Source organism: Dipodomys spectabilis, unplaced genomic scaffold (genome assembly GCF_019054845.1).
Source record: "Dipodomys spectabilis isolate Male_0828 unplaced genomic scaffold, ASM1905484v1 ptg000002l, whole genome shotgun sequence".
Classification (NCBI taxonomy): Eukaryota; Metazoa; Chordata; class Mammalia; order Rodentia; family Heteromyidae; genus Dipodomys; species Dipodomys spectabilis.
In genome coordinates, this window is record NW_024870679.1 from 56,464,396 (window position 1) to 56,490,334 (window position 25,939).

General features: G+C 37.9%; 1 protein-coding gene across 2 annotated transcripts in view; it reads left to right on the forward strand.

Annotated features, from left to right (window-relative positions):
* Zfyve9 (zinc finger FYVE-type containing 9) overlaps positions 1–25,939 on the forward strand; it is a 115,461-nt gene that overhangs the window by 70,532 nt on the left and 18,990 nt on the right. For both annotated transcript variants that reach the window (XM_042679431.1, XM_042679439.1), the window contains 7 exons: positions 462–631; positions 3,265–3,385; positions 7,211–7,333; positions 9,765–9,920; positions 16,840–17,064; positions 18,677–18,759; positions 22,026–22,130. In XM_042679431.1, coding sequence (XP_042535365.1) covers positions 462–631; positions 3,265–3,385; positions 7,211–7,333; positions 9,765–9,920; positions 16,840–17,064; positions 18,677–18,759; positions 22,026–22,130 — 983 coding nt within the window. The remainder of the gene's footprint in view (positions 1–461; positions 632–3,264; positions 3,386–7,210; positions 7,334–9,764; positions 9,921–16,839; positions 17,065–18,676; positions 18,760–22,025; positions 22,131–25,939) is intronic.

Genomic DNA, 25,939 nt, shown 5'->3' on the forward strand with positions numbered 1-25,939 from the left:
TATTTCTTCAACATCTTTTAGGGCAGCTTTTGTCCTTTAAAAGTACCATATCACTTTTTCAGATATTTAATTTCTGTGGAAACCTCATATGTAGGAGCTGTGGATTTCTTCTGCTAGATTTATTTTCTAAGCACTTAAAATACTTTTCCTTAGTTTCTCTGTCAGTGATGCTGGGCAGAGTATGTGACATATCATAGATGTGTTTAAGAATCCTTAGTATTTTAAAACAAAGTATCTTACATCTTTGCATATAGAAGTGTTTTCCATCTTTGGTATAGAAGCAAAGTATATATTTAATCGTGTAGTTTTATTAGTTAACCAGTTTCATATACAATTATAGTTCTAATCTATCTAAATAGTGATTTCTTTGTACATCTGGAATTGGTTACCTTCTCTTCTTTGGTGTCAGAAACCCTACCAATGTCACAATGATGCCTGTTTTGTTTTCCTGGCCCCTCAAGTGGCTCAGCCTAGAGAGCAGAGGAGAGTTTGGTTTGCTGATGGGATCTTACCCAATGGAGAAGTTGCTGATGCAGCCAAATTAACAATGAATGGAACTTCCTCTGCAGGAACTCTGGCTGTGTCACATGACCCAGTCAAGCCAGTAACTTCTAGTCCTCTACCGGCAGAGGTAAGAAAAAAAAAATCAGCAATTAAAAGTGAGTACCTACTTTATTCATTGTTAATGCTGCCTTTTGCTAAGTTGAGTTACTTTTGTGTGAAGCTCTCTAGATTTTGGATACAATTTAAGATGAGCAAGTGTTTATTCATGGTATATTGTGTAGGAGTAAAGTAAATGTGCAAAAATCAGCTATTCTTGTTTGTTCTATATTTGGAAGTTTTTTCCAAGATTTGATTCTCATGAAGAATATTCTCAGGTGAGTCTAGGATGTTGCTAAAGCTAGAGGTCAGGCATTAGCCTGGTATGTTTTAAGTAGGTATGTTTTATTAGGTGACCCATGAAGAGAACACCACACGCTGTTTGGCAGGAAAAGAAGGTTCTTTACCGAACTGCTGCCCACTCCTTGCATGATGGAGAGGCATGGCCGAAAGGTGCAGCCTATCCCTGAGCCAGGATGTATCTAGGCCAGGAACAGGAAGAGGTATGGTCAGGTGGGGGAAAGGTGTGGTCACACTGGATCCTGATATGATCTCAGGTCCTGGGACCCTCCTAAGGTCAGATGGGAGGCCTGTGACCCAAGGTGGCCCAGGATGTGACCTAGCTGTAGGGGGAGGTGACTGCTTCAAGGTGTGCCAGTTACCTAGGTAACACAGATACTGGGTAGAAACTTAGCCAAGAGGTAGGGAGGTGTCTGCACTGGGCCTGCTTGGCCTTGGGCAGACCTTACAGCTAAGAGAGAATACTGGTTCCTTGGTATATTGCTTGCTTGCTTCCTTCCTTCTTCCTTCCTTCCTTCCTTCCTTCCTTCCTTTTTTCCCTTCCTTCCTTCCTTCCTTTTTTCTTTCTGCCCTTCTCCTTTCCTTTCGTTTCCTTTCCCTTCTTCACAGCCTTCTTTTTTATTCTTCTTTTCTTTCTTTTTGGTGTGAATATTGGGCTTAAACTCAGTTTGAGCATTCTTTTTGTTGTTGGTGGTGGTGGTGGTCTTGGGGCTTGAATTTTGGGCCTGGGCACTGTCCCTCAGCTCTTCAGCTCAAGGCTAGCTCTCTACTACTTGAGCCACAGCACCACTTCCGGTTTTCTGGTGGTTGATTGGAGATAAGAGTGTTTCGAACTTTCTAGCCCAGACTGGCTTTGCAGCACAATCCTCAGATCTCAGCCTCCTGAGTAGCTAGGATTACAGGTGTGAGCCACCAGTGCCCAGGAGTTTGAGCATTCTTGCTTGGCTTTTTTGATGAATGATGGCACCCTGCAACTTGGACCATATCTCCAGTTCTGGCTTTTTTGTTGGCTAATTGGAGATAAGTCTCAGGGATTTGTCTTCTGTAGCTGGCTTTGAGCTTTGATTCTCAGATTTCATCCTCCTTAGTAGTTAGGATTATAGGCATGAGCCATGAGTGGTTGGCTGAAATACTTCAAACCATATTCCCAAGTGTCTGTGATAGCCTTTCAGGAGAGTCATGGTAGGTATGTATGGCCAACAATATGATAATGTTCAAAGACCTACTCTGTTTCTTTCTCTTTAACACAGCATCTCTACTTTTGTTCTGTTAGATGTTTCCACTTGAAAGAATTTTGAAAGGTTCCAAAGTTTAAACAAGTTGACAAACTATAGGCTTAATGGATAGAGGGCTTAATATTAGTTCAGGGCTAGGAATGTGACTTCGTGGTAGAGTGCTTGCCTAGCATGCATGAAGCCCTCATGTACCACATAAACAGAAAAACCAGAAGTGGTGCCGTGGCTCAAGTGATAGAGTGCTAGCCTTGAGCAAAAAGAAGCTCAGGGATGGTGCCCAGGCCCTGAGTTCAAGCCCCAGGATTGGCAATAAACAAACAAAGTTCATACTGTGTTCTCACTTTGATCTCTGTAGATGTTCTTTTCACAATTTAGGGTAGGAAGTTACCCTGCTCAACCTCCTATTTATGAGACTTATCCATGTGGTTGTATACATCAAATGTAGTTTTTGGGGGTTGAAGGTTGCTCAGTGGTAGAGTGCTTGCCTTGCATGCATGAGGGCCTGGGTTCGATTCCTCAGTACCACACAAGCAGAAAAAGCTGGAAGTAGTGCTGTGCCTTTAGTGGTAGAACACTAACCTAGAGAGCTGAACAGCTGAGGGACAGTGCCTAGGCCCAGAGTTCAAGCCCCACAACTGACAAAAAAAAATTTTTTAATGTAGTTTTTTCTTACTGAGTAGTATGCTATTAAATGGATATACTGTAATTTATTCATCTCTTTTTTTTTGTTTTGTTTTGTTTTTTGGGTCCGGTCGTGGGGCCTGAACTCTGGGCCTGGGCGCTGTGCCTCAGCTCTTCAGCTCAAGGCTAGCACTCTACCACTTGAGCCACAGTGCCACTTCTGGCTTTTTTCTTTTTGCTTATATGGTGCTGAGGAATCGCACCCAGGGCCTCATGCATGCAAGGCAAGCACTCTACCACTGAGCCACCTTCCCAGCCCCTCATCTCCTTTTTAATGGACATTCCTATTACTTCTAGTTTTATACTATTATGAATAAACTACCATAAATACTCGAATATCTTGAGAATTTCAAAACTTTGCTTAAATTCTCTTTTATATTCTTAACTGTATCCTACCAAAGTCATACATACTGCACAATTTTCATGTTGTTTATTGATTTTTTTCTAGGCGGACATTTCTCTATTCTCTGGGAATATAACACAAGTTGGAAGTCCAGTTGGAAGTGCAATGAACCTAATTCCTGAAGATGGACTTCCTCCCATTCTCATTTCTACTGGTGTAAAAGGAGGTATGTGGACTTACATACTTAAACACAAATAGTTATATATGTCAGATGTTGCCTCTGATTAAGGAAGCAGACAGAATTTGAACAATAGTCATTTCCTATCCAACAAGAGTAGCAACTACAGCAGTGCCATGAAAACAATTATTACCAATTATATTTGGGTATCTGTGTGCCACTACTGGAACTTGAACTCAGGGTTTCATGTCTTGCTTGGCTTTTTTTCTTACAACAGGCATTCTACCACTTGAGTCACATCTATTACTAATTTTTCAGAGTAGTTATTTAAGTTTATATATTATGTCATCTCATTCTTTGGCAGGATATAATATCAATTATAAAATAAACATATCTTCCTTTATATTTCAAAGTATGTAATACTCTATACAAAGTTGCTTATAGTTCTAGAACTGTCTCACCCTGATGAGCCTCACTAATTAGTCAAGACATTAATTTACTTTCTGTTTTGGAATATGATAAAAATTCAGTAAGATACTTATCATAGTATTATGAAAAATAGGTTCATGCCTGTAGGATCAGCTACTTGAGAAGCAGAGATTGGAAGGACTATAGTTTGAAACAAGCTCAGACAAAAAGTTTGTGGGACCCTATATAATCAATAAGTTGAGCACGATCATATGTGCCTCGGGTTCCATTTAGGTAGGAGCTAGCCCTGAGAAAAATTTGAGTTTCCACTTGAAAAATGTCAAAAAGGGGCTTGGCGTATGGTTCAAATGCTAGCAAGTAAAGAGCCCCAAGTTTAAACCCTAATATCTCAGTGTGTGCGTGTGTGTGTGTGTGTGTGTGTGTGTGTGTGTGTGTGTGTGCCTTTTAGTTTTGTTGTTCCCATAGTTTGTTTCCTGAAGATTTTGGCTGAATTTGTTATACTCTTAAATATACCTATAGAGTGAGTCTTGACTTACTCCTTCCAAAAACTTAAAAATTTTTTTTTGAGGGGCTGGGAAGGTGGCTCAGTGGTAGAGTGCTTGCCTTGTATGCATGAGGCCCTGAGTTCAATTCCTCAGCACCATATCCGGAAGTGGCCCTGTGGCCCAGGTGGTAGAGCGCTAGCCTTGAGCTGAAGAGCTGATGAGCTGATGGATAGCTCCCAGACCCAGAGTTCAGGCCCCAGGACTTGCCAAAAAAAAAAATTGAGCAAGGCATCAGTGGCTCAGTCCTGTAATCCTAGCTAGTCAGGAGGCTGAGATCTGAGGATTGCAATTCATGTTGTTAATTTGCCTGGACAGAAAAGTTTATGGGACTCTTTATCTCCAGTTAACCCCAAAAAGCCAGAAGTGGAGCTGTGACTCAACTGGTAGAATGCCAGCTCAGGGATAATGCCCAGATCCGAGTTTAAGTCCCAGGATTGGCACATACACATACACAGACATACACATAGACAGACAGACAGACAGACAGACAGACAGACAGACACACACACACACACACACACACACACACACACACACACACAATCAAAAAATAGAGAGCGAGAGAGTTTTTTTCCCCCTTAGGAAAGTTGTGTCCTAGGTTTCAAATTTTGGTTATGTTATAAATGTAGATACCTTTAGCACATATGAGGCACCAAGTTGGTGCCCAGTACTGCAAAAGTGTGTATACGTGTGTTATTAGGAGGTTCTGATAAATGAAATTATTATTCAATCAAAAGAATGTTTAATTTTATGTGTAAGTTTATTTTTGTTACATTCGGATCAGCAACCAGTTAGTTTATTAATAATCTTTTTCCATCTTTGTCTTAGTCTTTTACCTAATCAACTTGATTTCTGACTTGTTTCCTTTATCTTCCATCCTGTAGTCAGCTACCTTTTTAAGTGTAAATGTTATCACGTATTGTCTTTGTTTGGAAATATTAATGGAGTCCTAAGATAAATTACATATCTTAACACACACTATTCATTATATTTTAACCCCTTCTCTCCAACTTTATTCCCAATATCTTATATGAAAATATAGTTTGTTTACTGTGTTACAAATGTTCACTTTTTATACTTTGAACCTTTTTATTTTGCTACAAAATAGTGGGAAGAAAATGACTTAATAGTTGAACAAACGCATATTTTACTCCCAATACCATTGTACAGTATTATTTAGTGGACAAGTCATATATCCTCTCTGAAACTAGCCCCTAGATTTTTTTTTGCCAGTCCTGGAACTTGAACTCAAGGCCTGGGCACTGTCCCTGAGCTTTTTTGTTCAAAGCTAGCACTTTAACACTTGAGCCACAGCACCACTTCTGGCTTTTTCTGTTTAGTGGTACTGAGGAATCAAACTCAGGGCTTCATGCATGCTAGGCAAGCACTGTATCACCAAGCTACATTCCCAGCCCCCCTATATTATTTTTTAAACCTATCTAAGAATCATTGTTTTAAATCAAATATCATATAAGAAAGTATCTGATACAGTGGTTATTATTCCTGATTTTTGCTTTTAGCTGAGAGGACCACATCGTTCAAAATAAGGTGGCTGAATAAAGTTCAGAGATTAAAGAGGAAAAATTTCATTCACAATATCAAGTATTTATTTGCTCATGTTCAGAATCTAATTAGTAATTTACTTTAGTGATTTATATTCTAAGCTGTTAAATGAGAGACATTATTACATGAAACCAGTTACCTATGATATTTGTATTTTCTGATTGCATTTTTTTTGGTGAACTGTTTCTTTTTATTAGTGACAGTATTAGCCAAAAAACAAGCAGTAAAATCTGTGCTTGGACTGACAGGATTCTGCAAGACTTCAATTTGATGGGAAAGTGAGACACTTTTGAAAAAAACAACAGCAACACTAGGATTTTGTCCAAATTAATTTGAGAGAGAACTCATTTATGGCTGAGAGAAGCAAAACCTACTTAATCTTTTTTTGCTTTTCTCCAGTTTCCGTGTGTTTCGAAGCTTGACAGTGGAGGCCACAAGGGGCAGGGAAATCATAATTTTATCCTACTTTCCTAATCTTCTCCCCAACCCCCATAGGGTCTCTTCTCATCATCTCTCCTAGACTTTTCTCTGATGGCATTAAAACAGTCTATGTTTTCATGTTTCAGTGGTCAAAAATACTAAAACTGTATCCAAGGGTAAAAATTAGGCATCGCTTGTATGCAAGCCCTTGAAATCCTTTCCAGAGACAACAGCTACTGTACTATCACTTTTTTTGAGTATGTTGGATTATTTTGAATAATGATAATTTATTATATAACATATTTTTTTGAAAGAGTAGTTTGTTGGTTTGTTTTGTTGGTCGTGGGGCTTGAACTTTGGGCCTGAGCGCTGTCCCTCAGTTCTTCAGCTTAAGGCTAGTACTCTACCACTTGAGCTACAGCGCCACTTCCGAAAGACTAGTTTTTTGTTTGTGCTGGGGATTGAACTTAGGGCCTGGGCCTGATAAGAAATAAGAGTCTCACAGACTTTCCTGCCTGAGCTGGCTTTGAATCCTGATGCTCAGCTCTCAGCCTCCTGAATAGCTAGGATTACAGGTGTGAGCTACCAGCACCTGGGTAAAAGTTGGTAGTTTTTATTAAATAAAAGAAATATCTTTAGATTTGACACACATTACTATGGGGAAAGGTGTGTGCACAGGATAAACATATTATCTTCCAAACTGTACTTGACACTTTTCATAATAAAAGGAGATACTATTAACATGCCAGTGAGATATTCATCAGGTTCAAATCATAGCCTGTGTTCATTCTGTTTATAAATCAAATGCTTATCTCCTACTTGAGAATAATCAGTCCATTTTCCATCATATTTATTTCTCAATTTGTTCCTTTATGTTTCTTTAACTAATCTTTTACAATGTTTTCTTTCCTTACAGATTATGCTGTGGAAGAGAAACCATCACAGATATCAGTAATGCAGCAATTGGAGGATGGTGGTCCTGACCCACTTGTATTTGTTTTAAATGCAAATTTGTTGTCAATGGTTAAAATTGTAAATTGTAAGTTAGAAATTTGTTTTTTAATGAAGATGAATATTCTACAGACTAAGAGATAGTAAATAAAGTTTTCAAAGATTCATCAAACAACTGTATTTTTGTACAGAGCTACATCTTACTGTATACTGTATTCCAAAGAAACTTTTTTTTGTCAGTCATGGGGCTTGAACTCTAGGCCTGTGTGCTGTCCCTGAGCTCTTCAGCTCAAGATTAGGGCTTCAGCTTAAGTTGTAACTTGAGCTACAGGGCCACTTCTGTTTTCTGGTGGTTTATTGGAGATAAGAGTCTCGTGGACCTTCCTAGGTGAGCAGTCTTTGAACTGTGATCCTCAGATATCAACCTCCTGAGTAGCTAGGATTACAGGTGCGAGCCACCAGCACCTAATTCCAAAGGAACTGTTTTGTAAGCAAATGACATATGTCCTAGAGAACTTGTGAGACTAATCAAAGCTCTTGCCTTTAGTTACAGAGATAAGTAAATTTTCCATGGATGAAAGTCAATAAATCCTGAACTAATCTGAATTAAAATCTTGATATATGTTAATAATTTAAAACTTATCACCAGATTTAACTAGAGCTGAATAATGTACCTAAAAGCACCAAACAATTTATGTGCTGAGTTTTTTTTGTTTCTGTTTTTGGTTTTTTTTGTCAGTCATGGAGCTTGAACTTGGGGCATGAATGCTGTCCCTGAGCTCTACTACTTTGAGCCATAGTATCAATTCTGATTTTCTAGTGGTTAATTGGAGATGAGAGTCTCAGGACTTTCCTGCCTGAGCTGGCTTTGAACCTCGACCCTCACACAGATCTCAACTTCTTTAATAGCTAGGATTACAGGTGTGAGCCACCAGTGCCTGGGCTTATAGGCTACTTTTGTTTGTTTATTTTTTTGTTTTTTGTTTTGTCAGTCATGGGGCTTGAACTCTGAGCCTGGGCGCTGTCCCTGAGCTTTTCAGCTCAAGGCAAATGCTCTACCACTTGAGCCACAGGGCCATTTACAGTTTTTGGTAGTTAATTGGAGATAAGAGTCTCTCAGACTCTAATGCCCAGGCTAGCTTTGAACCATGATCCTTAGATCTCAGCCTCCTGAGTAGCTAGAATTAGAGGTGTGAGCCACTGGCACCCAGCCCCACTATTTATTTTTAAATTTTTCTTTTATTCCTGTTAAGTAGTTGTACAAAGATGTTGTCAGTTTATGAGTACAATGCATCTTGGTGTATACCACCCCTTTCATCGTTCTCCTCCAGCCTTTCCAAACTCACCTATCCCCTCAAATTTATTTTTGACTAGCACATGACTTGTACTTTTTAGACTCTTCCTAGACGTTAATTAAAGAAGTTGAAGTCAGTAGTCTAGGAAAGTCATCCTTTTCACCACATTTTATATCATGAAGCTGAGTAAAGTCATGTTGCTGGTAATTTAGTATTTTCTCCCAAAACACTTCAATTAAACTAGCTAGTACATAAAAAATATGTTTTTTGTTTTTTTTTTTTGTCGGTTGTGGGGCTTGAACTCTGGGCCTGGGCACTGTCCCTCAGCTCTTCAGCTCAAGGCGAGCACTCTACCACTTGAGCTACAGTGCCACTTCCGGTTTTTTGGTGGTTTATTGGAGATAGGAGTCTCACGGTCTCTCCTGTCCAGGCTGGCTTTGAACCGCGATCCTAAGATCTCAGCCTCCTGAGTAGCTAGGATTACAGGCGTGAGCCACCAGCGCCCTGCTGAAATATGTTTTCTTTAGGCTATAACCTGAAGCCAGAGATGTGGTATTGGCTTTTTTTGTGTGTGCGTGCTGGTTCTGGGCTTGAACTTAGGGTCTGGACACTGTCTCTAAATATTTTCTACTCAAGTCCATGCTCCACCACTTGAGCCACAGCTTTACTTCTGAGTTTTTGATGGTTAATTGGAGATAAGAGTTTCATGGACTTTCCTTCCCTGGGCTGGCTTTGAACTAGGATCCTCAGATTTCAGCCTCCTGAGTATCTAGGCTTACAGGCATAAGCCACTTGCATCCAGCTTAGTATTGGTTTTTATTGTTTCTGTTCTTCCATAAGTGATTATTTACTTTACTAAAGTGTTGGTTTTTTTAAAAAAATAAATAAATGGGGAGGATTATATCCTTTAGTCATTATGGTATATTTTGGTTTTGCTAAAATGTTTCTTTTGCTGATTTTGTATTTTAATAATAAGTTTAAGATTTTAAGTGTGTTTTCTTTCATGATTATTTCTTTTACTTTCCTTTTATTTATATGTGGTTAAAAAAGAGCCAGAGGATTGACATAATTTATTTCTCACAATGATTCTTTGACAATGTAATGACAGTTCACAGTTGAATTATACAGACTTATATGATCTTTTTCTATATCTTACCATGTGTGCATCTTTTTTAAAGAGTAAACATTGAGAATAATACCTTTGTAATTTTATTCCACTCATAGATGTGAACAGGAAGTGCTGGTGTTTCACAACCAAGGGAATGCATGCAGTGGGTCAATCGGAGATAGTCATTCTGCTCCAGTGTCTACCAGATGAAAAGTGTTTGCCAAAGGATATCTTTAATCACTTTGTGCAGCTTTATCGAGATGCCCTGGCAGGTAGGAATGCGTTCTGACTTGATCTGCATCCTTGATAAATGATAAAAATTGTTGAATTGAGATATATAGTAATCGGATTAGATTTAGAAGTGTAGCATTGGACTTTGATATCAATGGCAAGTTAGAACTTGCCATGGTATGAAGAAATTATACATTTTAATACTTTCCCTGTATGGTTTTCATTATTACAAAGGCTAGAATCTAAGTTATAATAGAGTCTACTGACCTTGATGCAAGAATATTTTCCTTTGACTAGCTTAAGGATCACAGCTGGATATTGGTAGTAGGAAGTAACAATCATACTTTATAAGCTTCAGTTGTCAGTGCTTATATAATCACAGTGTAATCAGTATTGGATTCACTTATCAAAAACAATTAATGTGGACAACTTTATCTTATCAAAATACATTATTAACTATAAGATGTGAAGGAATAGCTATTAGAAATTGGAAAAGGCTAGGTATACATATACTAAAATTCAGAGAAATACATTTCAGCTTATTATTTGGCATTAAAAGTCCACCTACTTTAATATACTACTCATCACTAGATTGATCACCAAAGCCAAAATCAATACCGACAAATCTTATTACACAGTAGCCCAACATGGTAGCTCATACCTCTAATCCATACTTCATGGGAGGCTGAGATTAGGAGCATCGTGATTCTAGGTAATCTTACCAAAAAAAAAAAAGTCTTCAGGATTCTATCTCAGTAGAAAACGCTAAGTGTGGTAGAACACATTTGTCATTCCACTAGCTGGAATAAGAAGATTGTGAGCTGGGTGACAGTGGCTCATGCCTGTAATCCTAGCTACTCAGGAGACTGAGATCTGAGGATTACGGTTCAATGCCAGCCCAGGCAGGAAAGGCCGTGAGACTCTTATCTCCAACTAACCACCAGAAAACCAGAAGTGGCCTGTGGCTCAAGTGGTAGAATACTTGCCTTGAGCTGAAGAGCTGAGGGACAGTGCCCAGGCCCAGAGTTCAAGCTCCATGACTGATCCCCCCCCCCCCCCCCGAAAAAAAAAAAAAAGAATTTTGGTCCAGGCATGTGCCTGGTCAAAAAGTAAAACTCTATTCCCCAAAAAATAGTACAAAAAAGGGCTGGAACTTTGGCTTAGTGGTAGAGTACTCATCTAGCAAGCAAGAGGCCCAGAGTTCAAATCCTGGTACTATTAAAAAAAAAAAAAGAATGCTGGACCATAGAGAAAATAAACCTAACAGACATTTACAGAGTATTCTAATAGCTGTGCATACACATATTTGCAATCTATTGATGCTTTTCTGAAATAAGTTATATTGGGCCATAAAGGTAATCTTAATAAAACAAACTAATTAAAATGGTTTCTTGTATGTTATCTGATAATAAGGGAATTAAATTGAATTTAATAATAAGAAAAACTATAGAAACTTTATAAACACAAGGAGGTTTGAACTTTAGAATGATCAATGTGTCATTGAAGAAATCGGGAAAGAAAATTTCAAATTACTAAAATCAAATGAAATGAAAATACAGAATACCTTAACTTGTGGGATACAAGAAAGACAATTCTGGGGCTGGGAAGGTGGCTCAGTTTTAGAGCGCTTGCCTTGCATGCCTGAGGCCCTGGGTTCTATTCCTCAGCACCACATAAGCAAAAAGAAAAAAGCCGGAAGTGGCACTGTGGCTCAAGCGGTAGAGCGCTAGCCTTGAGCTGAAGAGCTGAGGAACAGCGCCCAGGCCAGAGTTCAGGCCCCACGACTGGACCCCCCCCCCCCCCCAATAAAAAGAAAGACAATTCTAAGAAGTTTATAAATGCCTATATTTTAAAAAAATCAGAAGGAAGTGGCACTGTGGCTCAAGCGGTAGAGCGCTCGCCTTGAGCTGAAGAGCTGAGGGACAGCGCCCAGGCCCAGAGTTCAGGCCCCATGACCGACCAAAAAAAAAAAAAAAAGAAAAAAAATCAGAAGCCAAGTGCCAGTGGCTCATGCCTGTAATCCTAACTAGTGGAGAGTCTAAGAACTAAGGATTGCAGTCCAAAGCCAGCCTGGGCAGGAAGGTTGATGAGACTCTTACCTGTAGTTAACCAGAAAACCAGAAGTGGCGCTGTGGCTGAAAGTAGTAGAGCACTATCCTTGTGCAAAAATAGCTCAAGGACAGCGCCCAGGCCCTGAGTTCAAGTCCAGGACTGAAAACAAACAAAATAAAAATTAGAGAATAATCAAATAGCCTTGGGTTACTCTGACCTCTTAAACAAAATCAAGCCAAATCCAAAATTATCAGATGGAAAGAATCAATAAAATAGGAGAAATAAATGGGGACTAAAAGAATAAATGAAGTAGGGCATGGTGTCTCGTGCCTAGCTACTCAGGAGACTGAGATCTGAGGATCAATGTTCAAAGCCTGCCTGGACAGGAAAGTCCGTGAGACTCTTACCTCCAGTTAACCACCAGAAACCTGGAAGTGGTGCTGTGGCTTAAATGGTAGAGTGCTCCCCTTAAACTGAAGAGCTGAGGGACAGAGCCCAGATCCAGAGTTCAAGCTCCATGACCAACCAAAAAAAAAAAAAAAAAGGAATAAATGAAGCAATTAATTATTTTCAGATAGACATACCCTTTGCTAAACCAACCAAAAGAAACAGATGATACAAATGAATAAAATAAAAGATGAAAGGGGATATATTATAGAAGATACCAATGAAATGCACAAAATTGTGATACAATATTTTGAAACTTTTGCTACAATAAATTGAAAAATCTTGAGGAAACATCTGTGACTCACTGAGAGGAACCTAATCAGATCTACAATGAGCAATGAAATTGAAGCAATAATAGTCTCCCAACAAAGAGCTCAGAACTGGATGCATTCATTGTTGAACTCTACTAAACCTTTAATGGAGTCCTTCTCAAATTATTCCACAAAATAGAAAAGAAATAAGCACAATCAAACTCTTCCTATGAAGACAGTTATTACTCAGATACGAAGTTGAGTAAGGACACAATAACAAGAAGAAAATTATAGATCAACCTCCTGATGTATTTTAGCCTGTGTTCACCTACATTAACCTATGTGAACCTATGGATTTATTAAAAGCCAACTATAGCCTTTCAAGGAATATACATGAATGATAGAAAATTTATGAGAACATAATAGAGTATTTAAAATATCAGGCAGCTGGGCATCAGTGGCACATGCCTGTAATCCTAGCTACTCAAGAGGCTGAGAGCTGAGGATCGCAGTTCAAAGCTAACCCAGGCAGGAAAGACTGTGAGACTCTTATCTCCAGTTAACCACCAGAAAACTGGAAGTGGCGCGTGGCTCAGGTGGTAGAGCGCTAGCCTTGAGCTGAAAAGCTGAGGGACAGTATCCAGGCCCAAAGTACAAGTCCCATGACCGACAAATAAATAAACAAAAAATCAGGTAAGTGAGTGATAATTTGTCTAGTTTTGAGCATATAAGAAAATATTTTTAGCCAAGCACTGGTGGCTCACTTCTGTGATCCTAGCTACCTAGAAGGCAGATAACTAAGGCTCACAGTTTGAAGCCAGCCTGCCCAGGAAAAGTCCTAAGACTCTTATCTCCAATAAACGATCTCCCCTCCCCCACAAAAAAAAATCTGAAAGTCAAGCTGTGTCTCAAGTAGTAGAGTACTAGTTTGAGCAAAAGAAACTCAGGGACAGCCTAGGCCCTGAGTTCAAGCCCCAGGACTGGCACCAAAAACAAATAAAGATAGATAGATTAGATAGATAGATAGATAGATAGATAGATAGATAGATAGATAGATAGATAGATAGATAGATAGATAGATAGAGGACTTTATTCCAATGAGGATGAAATGGCTTCTAATAAGCCATCTCTAACATGCTCACTGTGCATAGTAGTGCATTTCTGTAATCCTTGCATTCAGGAGTCAGAGTAGGAGCATACTTGAACTATGATCAGGTTGTACCTATAATCCATTTCAAGTCTTTCAGATACCTGAATCAGTAGAACTCGTATTTCTTTAAGCAGCTTTGAGCTCACAAACATTAGAATTGAAGCAGAATTAGAGATAAATGCAGAACAACTTGTATAAAAAAGAATTTATATAGTCTAGCTGGTGTCTAAGCAAGAGAAGTGATTGAGCCATTAGGATTGACTCCTCCCACCCTCCTCTGTAATTGTGGCTCTCTTCCTCTGTTCTCCATCCTCCCAGACAGTGCTAGCAGAAGGAAAAGAGTTCTGCTGGCAGTTTACCCTCTGCCAGATGTCCCATGTGTTAGTCAGTTTTTCATTGTTGTGACAAAGACTTGACAGAATCAAGAGAGGAAAGATTTCTTTTGTCTCATAGTCTTAGAGGGTTTGTTCCAGTGATCATTTGTCTCTTGTTGTCTCTGAACCATGGTGAGGCAGAGTATCATGGAAGGGAGCATGTGTGAACAGCTAAGCTGTTCACCAGCTGGTGGCCAGGAAGCTGAGAGGAGACTGAGGAAGAGACTGGGGACTGAATGGCTTAATCCATTAATGAAGGCTGAGCCCTTATGATCCAATCCCCTCTCAATAGCACTGCCATCTGGGGACTAAGCTTGTAACATATGAATCTTTGAAGCTGACACTTCATATCCAAACTGTAACACTCAGGATGCAAATATAATGAGTCCAGTTTCTGTATCCCACATGCCATCATTGGAGCCCTGTCAGACCAAACCAAAATGTAGACATTCATGCTGAAGTCCTATATCATCAAGTCAGAACTAAGTTGTTAATCTGATCTTCTGAAAAATCAATAGCGTGAAAAGAGTTTTGGATGGCATGATGAGGGAGATCCTTCTGCTTTAAATTTTACAAGAAGAGTAACTTTGAAATGACCAATCTGCTTTTTAATCTGTTCCAGTTTTCCCCAGTCCTTTCCTATCTTTTCTCCTTTTCTTTGGAACATTTATTCTGTTTTATAGGATGAAGTGATACTCAATTCTAGAACTCTAGTAAAAGCTAGTTAACAGTTTCATAGTAAATTTTTGTCCTTTGACATGGAAGACACATATAATTCAATGGATCCATTCTATTGAATGTTCTCATCATAAAGTACCAATTTCAATTACTATACAACATCTTTATTGATTCAAGAACCTTAAAGATTCTTGCAGTTTTTGTTTTCTTTGTCAAATTTTGTGCTAGGGATTTTTTTTTTTGGTTAAGATTTAAACCTGTGGAATGTTACTTGTCTATAGATGAGGTGATTGGTGATAATAGAAATTAAATCACTTACTAGATAATGACCTACAATTTTGTAAAAGGAAATAAATGCTTAAAGAATAAAAGATATGGGGCTGGGAAGGTGGCTCAGTGGTAGAGTGCTTGCCTTGCATGCATGAGGCCCTGGGTTCGATTCCTCAGCACCACATAAGCAAAAAGAAAAAAAAAGCTGGAAGTGGCGCTGTGGCTCAAGTGGTAGAGTGCTGGCCTTGAGCTGAAGAGCTGAGGGACAGTACCCAGGCCCAGAGTTCAGGCCCCACTACCGGACCCAAAAAAAAGAATAAAAGATATATACAGTAACATAAGGAGACATAATGAAGAGTGAATAGGAAGATGTTTGTTAGGTATGAGAAGCAGAAAGATAAAAGTTACCTGTAATTGGTTCTAGGCCCTAATAGCAGAATCCCAAAGGAATAATAAATGAACACCTTGAATTCCAAGGAACATTTCTTTCTACCTCTGAGTTATATGCTATATCTTAGTTCATTTTGTGCTCCTATAATAGTGTACTACAGAGTAGGTAATTTATAGTGAGCATAAAGTTATTTTTCACATTTCTGGAGGCCGGGAAGTCTAATATGGTTAGGGAGAGGCTGGCATCTGGAGAGAGCATCCTTGATATGCCTTCTCATAGTGAACGGGCCAATACGATGCAAAAGAAGGGACTATATGTCTCCTTTTAGTGTAAACCCACTCCAATGATAACACTATCCACTCACTCTGTTCTCATGGTCTGTTAACTTAAGTTCTACCTCTTAACACTGTTGTATTAGGGATTAAGTTTCCAACACATTTTTTTAGAGGCTAATTTCAAATCATAGCATATACTAGTGCTTTAAAGGAATACTACATGGAACTTCCATTATGGAGGAATAAAATCTTCCTTCTTTAATTTTATATCCTTCCTTTCCCCTGGCAAACTCCTTTGACTTTTACATTGGTATGGAATATTTCTCTCTCTCTCTTTCTCTCTCTCTTTCTCTCTCCCCTCCCCTCCCTCCTTCCCTCCCTTCCTCCTTTTTGTTTTGTTTTTTGCCAGTCCTGGGGCTTGAACTCAGGGCCCAGGCTCTGTCCTTGAGCTTTTTTTTTTCCTCAAGGCCACAGTGCTCTGCCACTTGAGCCACAAGTTCATGTCCAGCTTATTTGGTGGTTAATTGAAGATAAGAGTCTCATGAACTTTCCTGCCTGTGGTATCTTCAAACCTCAGTCCTCAGATTTCTGCCTTCTGAGTAGCTAGGATTACAATAGACATTAGCTATCAATGCACAGCTTGGAATATTTCTAATTATCTCTTAAAGTTGTAGGATTTAGCAGGATAGTAAAGTATCAGTGATGAATTTGGGGCTCTGATCACCAAAGTACCAGTTACTCTACCTCTAATTCTGTGATGCCTACTAGAAAATACGATTAAACAATACCAAGAAAAAAAGAGAATGATTTAAATACACTTTTTAATGGAGGGACAAAGGATAAACAAATGCAGCAGCAGTACTCACTAGCTACCCTGTTGAAAATGAACTATATGATTTGTGGGTGGAGATAGGAGGGGGAAACTGGGAGAGAGCAAGGGAAGGGGTGACATTGTCCAAAAACAAATGTATTTATTACCTGGCTCATGTAACTGTAACCCCTCTGTACATCCCCTTTATAATAACAATAAAAATTTAAGTAAATAAGTAAATAAATATGTTTTCTGTTTTAGGAAATGTTGTGGGCAACTTAGGACATTCTTTCTTCAGCCAGAGTTTCCTTGGCAGTAAAGAACATGGTGGATTTTTGTATGTGACATCTACCTACCAGTCGCTACAGGACCTGGTACTTCCAACCCCACCTTACTTGTTCGGGATTCTTATCCAGAAATGGGAAACTCCTTGGGCTAAAGTGTTTCCCATTCGACTAATGTTGAGACTTGGAGCAGAATATCGACGTAAGTAGTAAAAATGCTTTCTTCTGAGTCATATAAACAAGGCATGATGATTATAGCTTTGAGATGCTCAGAGTGCCGTCTGCATTGGCCCTGCTTGATACAATTCAGCAGATAGAATCATTTGAAATAACTAGACCACATATGGCCAGTGTCACCACTTATTCTGGCTAGGTCTTAGTTTTTTGGGAAGATTTGAAAAAAAGAAATTGATGGTATTTACTACATTTTAAACTTAGTTTATGGTTCATTCGATAAAAACCATGATCTTCAGAAATACTAATTTGGACATGAATTTTTATATCTATATTATCTGGTGAGCTTATTCATTGTCACTTGGTTAAAAATAGCTATGAAAATTACTTAACAGATACTGGAAACTAGTTGCATAAAGATTACTCCCAGTTGGTAAGGTAGGCTACCTAAGGTAGGCTTCTTTGCTCATTGTTATAGCAATGCAACTAAGTTTGAGGTGTTTTTAATGAAAGGTTAAATTCAAGCTTTACTTTAAACTTTATATCTTCACCTACTTGAAAGTGACATGATCTAGAATCAGATCATTTGCATTCTCGATTCCACCGCTTACTAGCTTTATAACTTCGATCAAGTCACTTGAGTTTTCCAATTGTCAGTTTCTCAAGATTGTCAGGGTTTTTGTTGTTGTTGTTGTTGTTGTTTTTGTTTGTAAACTGGAGATTTTAATTATGTATTTTTCCTTTTATTAATTGTATTTATTATTTATGTGGTACTGAGGCATTGAACCTAGAGTCTCATGCATGCTAGGCAAGCACTCTACCACTAAGCCACATTCCCTGCCCCTAAACTGGAGATTTTAATACTTGCCTTAAGGTCAAATGAAACACTATAAGCTCTAAAACAGTAAACTATATGTTTTCAAGGTAATCAACATTATCCTTTCATTCAATAATTTATTCACACAATAAGAATTTAATCAAGGCCTATCAAATATCATGATACAGGATTATAGACCTATAGTAATCTTCATAAGGAAAACATACAGAAATTATGATTAAAATGGTATGTTGTGTTAAAAACCCATACTTACAGTATGGGTTTAGGAATTCTAAGGTGGGATCTACTTTAGGAATTCTAAGGTGGGATCTACTTGACAAAGAATGTGAAAATTAAAAAAGAAATATCTCTTGGACAAAGATGCCTTTTACTGAACTCTCTAAAGGGAGTAGGAAAGGGCAGGATCTCATGCAGAGGAAGCATGACTTGTACCAGCATTTCAAACTGTAAAAGCCTGAGAGAATAGCCTGGTATTTGACTATTCTAATGAAGGTCTGCTTAGGGGATATAAAGAAGAGAACAGGAGAATTGGGAGATGTTTATTTCCTGGATCATATCAGTCCAGTTTGGACAATATTGCTTCATAAGTCAATTTTGAAACAGTTGCATCAAAAGACTTATTGTGGTCAATCATGAAAACATTCTGCTCAAGATTTGTCTGCTACCATGCTAATTGCTTTCTGAGCCCCAAATTTTATGTATTCTGATGAGCCATAAATCATGAAAATTTTACCAGCCATTATATGTCTCTTCCTAGAATTTTAAGCTGCCAAACTTAGTCTGATCATTTCTCATTCCATAGTTTATCCTTGCCCACTGTTCAGTGTCAGATTTCGGAAGCCATTATTTGGGGAGACGGGGCATACCATCATGAATCTTCTTGCAGTAAGTTGAGAATTTTTTGTTGTTCTTATATAAGAAGAAAGCAAAATGATTTTATTATTTTATTGACAGCATGCCTCTTAGTGTTTCAAGAAGGTAAAAATGTAGGCCAGAGAGAACAAGACATACATAGTTTTGGGAAAACATAAAGAATTCTGGATAGAAGAGTAAAAGATTCTAACTCCAATTACACACTTACTTATAGAAGTGAACCTTGAAGGAGTATTGTGAGGACTAGAAACACTGTAAAAATAAGTTACCTAACATTTTATCTTGATACCATTTTTCTTTTATTCTCTCTCTCTCTTTCTTTCTTCCTTCCTTCCTTCCTTTCTTTCTTTCTTTCTTTCTTTCTTCCTTTCTTTCTTTCTTTCTTTTGTATTCTTTTCTTTTTTTCTTTTTTTTCCTTTTTTTGTCAGTCCTGGGGCTTGAACTCTACCACTTGAGCCACAGCGCCACTTCTGGCTTTTTCTGTTTATGTGGTACTAAGGAATCAAACCCAGGGCTTCATGCATGCCAGGCAAGCACTCTACCACTAAGCCATATTCCCAGCCCCTTGATACCATTTTAAGGCATGGAATTCCCTCTGCCTATATAGCTCACAATTCCAAAATTGGTCAGTGGTTGTGCTCAAATATTTATGCCATTAGACTTCCACTCTCTTCTAATGGAGATGTATGGAGTAGGATTTAAATTTCATTTCCCCCCTTTCTCATGTCTCCTCTGCACATATGCAGGCTTCGATTCTTTTGAACAAGACATTGGTTGGCTTTGATTTCAAAAGGTCTCTGCTACCAGACTAAGGTCAATTCCTGTTATCTGGAGTACTTATTATGAAGCCCCTATTATACTTTTACTTCCAAGAATTCCTTGGTAATAACTAACTAGTCTGTCTCTCTGTGTCTGTCTTCATATATGTATCTTCTAAACAAACATACATATATTTATGTTTGTGTGTAAGAGTGTGTGTATATACATGTATGTATATATAAAATATGATGTATATATGTAAATAACTTGGCCTAAACAGACTGATGTCATCAAGCTAATAGAGTTGTTGGTTTTATTTTTTTTATTTTTGTTGGTCATGGGGCTTGAACTCAGGGCCTGGGCACTGTCGCTGAGCTTCTTTTGCTCAAGGCTAGCACTCTACCACTTGAGCCATAGCACCACTTCCGGTTTTCTGGTAGTTAATTGGAGATAAAAGTCTCAGGGATTTTCTGCGCCCAGGCTGGCTTTGAACCATGATCGATCCTCAGATGTCAACCTCCTGTGTAGCTAGGATTACAGGCATGAGCCACCGGTACCTGACTTAAAAATTATTTTTAGTGGTTTCTTGGTCTCCCTATTTAGCCCACATTGGCCTTAAACAACTTGCAGTACTGCTTCAGCCTCTCAAGTTTGTGGGATTATAGGCATGTACCACCACACCTGTCTTGGGTCATTTTAAATAATGTATGCTTTCAATTGTCTTTTTTAAAAAAAGGAAACTAGGGTTTGAACTTAGGGCCACACATTTACTAGGCAGGCAATCTACTACTTGGGCTCTATCCCATTCCTTGACTTATCTTTTGAACATTTAGAATACATTTATAATAACTATTACCATATCCCAGTTGGTAATTCTGACATCTTGTGTCAATTCTATCTCAGTGTCCTTGGGTTGATTTTTTTTTAATTCTCATTTCAAGTTTTGTTTTCCTGCTACTTTGCATAGTTGCTATTTTTTACTGAATACCAGACATTGTGATTTTACTTTGTGTTGTGATGAATATTTTTGTGCTTCTGCCAACATTCTTGAGCTTTTTGCAAGTAACATAGGTGAGGTACTTAGATACACCCAACTCTTCCTGTCACTTTCTACATCTCACTAAACATTGTTAAAGTAGCACTGATAATAAGATGTAGAATGATTTAAAACTTTTTGTCCTTTGTTCACATTCCATATCCAATTCAATGGATTGTCAGTGTTCTCTTAACATATCTAGACTCAGACAATTCCTTATCATCTTTTGAACTATTACTTTTTGTGTGTGTGCGTGTACGTGTGTGTGTGTGTGTGTGTGTGTGTGTGTGTGTGTGTGTGTTGTGCTGGTCCTGCAACTTGAACTCAGGGGGCCTGTGCACTGTCCCTGAAGCTTGAAGCTAGTGCTCTACCACTTAAACCAAAGCTCCATTTCCAGCTTTTTGATATTTAACTGGAGAATAAGTGTCTCTGGGGCTTTTCTGCTTGGGCTAGCTTTGAACTGCAATCCTCAGATCTTAGCTTCTGGGGTAGTTATGATTACAGGTATGAGCCACTGATGCCCAGCCTACCTAGATTATTTTTATTGTGTTTATATCATCTACTTTTGCTTATACTTACTCACCACTATTGTTTATAGGGAAGTCAGATCTATGAAAACAGGGCAGAAGCTTCAAAATTGAAAGTCTTTGTGATAATTGGTGTTCTGGTGGATATTTGTAATGTCAGAACTTGGAAGGCTTAGCTACCTAAGATTACAAGATGGGGGCCAGCCTGGGTTATCTAGAAACACCTTGTCTCCCATCTCCTCCCTCGAAAGGCTTTGTGGTAACCTATGAAAACTTAGCTGTATACAATCACTTTGGCCTTGACTCCAGCCGCTATTGCTCCTTTGGCTTCAGCCATATTGAATACGGGATAGGCACTTACATTTTCTATAGTCCAGACATTAGAGAATAAGAAGATTAAATCAAGTGAGAGTCCTTATCCCATTGAAGTTTACCTTAAAAACAGTGAACAAGAGAAATATAAAAAATATTAAGTGAGGGGCTAGGAAAGTGGCTCAGTGGTTAGAGTGCTTGCCTTGCATGCATGAAGCCCTGGGTTCTATTCCTCAGTACCACATAAGCAGAAAAGGCCAGAAGTGACCCTCTGGCTGGAGTGGTAGAGTGCTAGCCTTGAGCTGAAGAGCTGAGGGACGGCGCCCAGGCCCAAAGTTCAGGCTCCACGGCTGGCAAAAAAAAAAAAAAAAAAAAAAAGTTAAGTGATGATAAAGCATTCAAGTATTTGTTTAATGTCAAGTAGAACAGGTATAGGAAATTATTTGGTTTACTTCCCAATAAGTGTTTACAGTCTTAGAGAGTTATAATATATGCAGTAGCATTGCATTATACATTTTCTTATTGCTTAAATAAAATAGTTGTTCAATATTGGCATGCTTTTCCCTTTATTTTAGTTTCATTCCTATAAATCAAACCTTGCTATTGATGAATTCCTTATTCTACTTAAATCTGTTTTTGCTCAGGACTTCAGAAATTACCAGTATACTTTGCCTGTAGTTCAAGGGTTGGTAGTTGACATGGAAGTTCGGAAAACAAGCATCAAAATACCCAGCAACAGATACAATGAGGTAAGATTTGCTATGAAAGAAAATTCTTTCTAGTTGAAAAATGTGAATGAATGTGAAAAGTACAGGATTACATATACATTTTACTATATTTCTTCAAATATCTAACTTTAAAATTTTTATTAGTATAAATTGATTTTACACAAGGACTTTTATAGCATGCATAGAATATACATTAATTAAACTCATGAGTTTCATTATACTGTTTTCATACACATACATAATGTACTTTTATAATATTCACACACATACTTCTCATCACCCTGTTCTTTGCCTCTTTCCCCATCTGCTGATTCCCTCTCCAACTAGTCCCCTTGTTACAGTTATGTCACATTATTATTTTTAGGTTGAGATTCCACATATGAAAATAGCCAATATTTGGCTTTGTGTTTGGCTAGTCTTGCTTAACATGATGATCTCTAGTTCTAAACATTTTCCTGCAAATGACATAATTTCACTCTTCTTTGTGGATAAATAATATTCCATTGTACTTATGAACTTCATTTTCTTTAACCAATCATTTGTTGTTGAGCACTTAAGCTACTTTTCTCTTCTGGCTATTGTAAATAGTGCTGCTATAAGCATGCTTGTACAGATATCTCTCTTACATAGTGATTTATGTTCCTTTGAATACATGCACATATAGCAGGATCATATCGTAGTTCTATTTTTAGTTTCTTGAAGACTCTCCACAATTTTTCTAATAGTGGCTGCACTAATTTACATTCCCACTAATAGTATCTAAGGATTCCTTTTTCTCTGCATTGTTACCTATTTTATTGATGACTGGCCTTCTAGACATAGAATCTCAGTTTAGTTTTGACTTGCATTTTCTTTATGACTAAGAATGTTAAACATTTCTTGGTGTATTTAGCAGCTGGTTTTTTAAAATCTCTTTTGAGAACTCTCTATTCAATTTGACTGCTACTTATTAATTGAACTATTTGTTCTTTGGTTGTTTATATAATCTGAATATTAATCCTTTGTCCAATTAATAGATTTTCTTCCATTCTGTGATTATCTCTTGATAATCAGAAGCCTTTTCCTTTTATGTGCAAAAGCTTTTTAATTTGATATAAGCCCATTTGTCAATTCTTGCTCTTACTTGCTGAGCATTTGAGTCCTATTCATGAAGTTGTTTCCTATGCCTATATATTCTAGTATTTCCCCTATGCTTTCATGTTTCAATATTTCAAGTCTTCATTAAGGTCTTTGATTAATTTGAATCAATTTTAGTAAGGGCGTGAGACAGAGTTCTAGTTTCAGTCTTCTACATATGGATATCCAGGTTTCCTTACCTCATTTGTTGAAATGGCTGTCATTAGTCCAATGTATGTTTTTGTCTCATTTGTCAAAAGTCAGATGGCTACTGCTATGTGGATTCATTTCTAGATCTTCTATTCTCTTCCACTGGTCTATTTGGCTGTGAGCATCATACTGTTTTGTCTCTGAGTGTAATTTGAAGTCAGATACTGTGATACCTTCAGCATTGTTTGTTAAAAAAAAATTGAGTTAATGGAGCTGGGAAGGTGGCTCAGTGGTAGAGCGCTTTACCTTGCATGCATGAGGCCCTGGGTTCGATTCCTCAGCACCACATAAGCAGAAAAAGCTGGAAGTGGCGCTATGGCTCAAGTAGTAGAGCTCTTGCCTTGAACTGAAAAGCTGAGGGACAGTGCCCAGGCCCAGAGTTCTGGCCCCACGACTGAAAAAAAAAAAAAAATGAGTTAATGTATATTTGTAATCTTTCCATATATGCACACAGTATATTTTAAACAAATTCACGCATCTATCATATTCCCATTGCTCCCTTCCATTCTCTACTCTTTTCAAACAATGTTTACTGTGTATATGTGTATGTATATATACACATATACAACACAGAATATTATACATGTATTCTTACATAAATGTACATGTATATATATTATATGTAATACATATTTATATATAAATGGGCTATGTATACATACACATACACAAATGTTTTCTGTATCCATTCATTGGTTGTTGAGCAACTTAGCTGATTCCTCATTTTAGCCATTGTGAACAGAGCTACAATAAACAGGGGAATTTATTTATTTTTGCCAGTCCTGGGGCTTGAACTCAGGGCCTGGGCACTGTCCCTGAGCTTCTTTTGCTCAAAGCTAGCACTCTATCACTTGAGCCATAGAGCCACTTCTGGCTTTTTCTCATTATGTGGTATTAAGGAATCAAACCCAGGGCTTTGTGCATGCTAGGCAAGCACTCTACCGCTGAGCCACGTTTCCAGCTCAAACAGGGGAATTTAGATACCTTTTTTATCTATTGATTTACTTTCCTTTGGATATATGCCTAGAAGTGCTGAGATTACAGTGAGGCACACAGAACTTCTACAGGTGATTTTAAGTACTATTTTGATAGGTCAAAATTTATGGAAATTTATGCTTTAAATATGTACATTTTACATTTTGTTAATTATTTTTCTATTTACCTGAAAAAACTCCCATTTTTTTCTGATAATGTGGCAGACATTCAGACTTCAGAAATATAGCCAAAGAGTTCATCTATCAAAATCTCATATAGAAAGGAACAAAGTTAGCTGAGCACTGGTGGTTCATTCTATAATCAGAGTAACTCAGGATGCTGAGATCTGAGGATAATGGTTCAAAGCCAGCCTGGCCAAGAAAATCTGTGAGCATCTTATCTCCAATTAAATCAAGAAAAATCCAGAAATGGCTCTGTGGCTCTAGTGGTAAAGTGTTAGTCTTGAGCAAAAGGAATTCAGGCAGAGTTCAGACCTCAAGACTGGCAAAAAACATAAAATAAAATAAATGAGAAAAAAGGAATAAAGTTTTGTTAGCCTTTATTCAAAACCAAAAAGACAGAAACAGAGTTTATATTGGTTGTGATATAATCAAAGAATCTTTTTAATCAGATATTTATACAATTCTCCATCTTGTGTGATTTAGATTGGAAGTTAGTCTGAATGGCCTCTTGAGCTTCTTTCCCACTCTGATCCTAAAATAGGAGTTTTGGTTTATTTTAATTCATAAGTACACATAATCTTCAGAGAAGTGTGAAATTACAAAAGCATAATTTCATAGGTTCCTTGTATCACTAGTGAGAGCAGATGGCACTCAAATCTGTTTGAGAAATGTTTGTTTTTTGGCCTTCAAGGAATAGATTTCTTTTAGAGAAAAAGCCTTCTCCAATAGTCCCTGATAGTTCATTCCATTTGGAAGGAATAAAAAAAGTCCAAAGTCCTTCCAATGCAGGAAGGAAGTAGTATTGATTATTTTTACAGTTATTCCTAGTTTATATGTGAAAGACAGTATTTAACCATAGATATAAATTCAAATGAAAGGATCCCTAAGAAAGAGGCCTATGTTACTCTACTTCTGTAATTTGTGTATGGCCACTGACAGTAATAAACAATGACTCTGGAACACTGAGCTTCTAGCCAAACTCACAGCTTTCCTTGTCTTTCAGAATTCACAACCTTATTGCCACTTTTAATCTTGTGACCATCAATTTAATCTTACTATTTTTATATCAAGCATCACAAAATGTCCTGGACTCCACCATCAACCTTTCTCTCTCAGAAATCAATTTCTGTCTCTGTGCATCCACATTTTTTTTTACCTTATTTCTTGCTCGTTTTGGAGAATTCAAAGGCTCAGCCTTATGTCTTATTTGTCTCTATCCATTTCCTTGGTGATCTCGTGCTGTAGCTTTAAGTAGAGTCTCTCTGCTGATGGCTTCCAAATACTCACTTTCAGCCCAAGTCTCTCCCCTGATTTATAGACTTAACTATGATACTGCCCATGTGACAG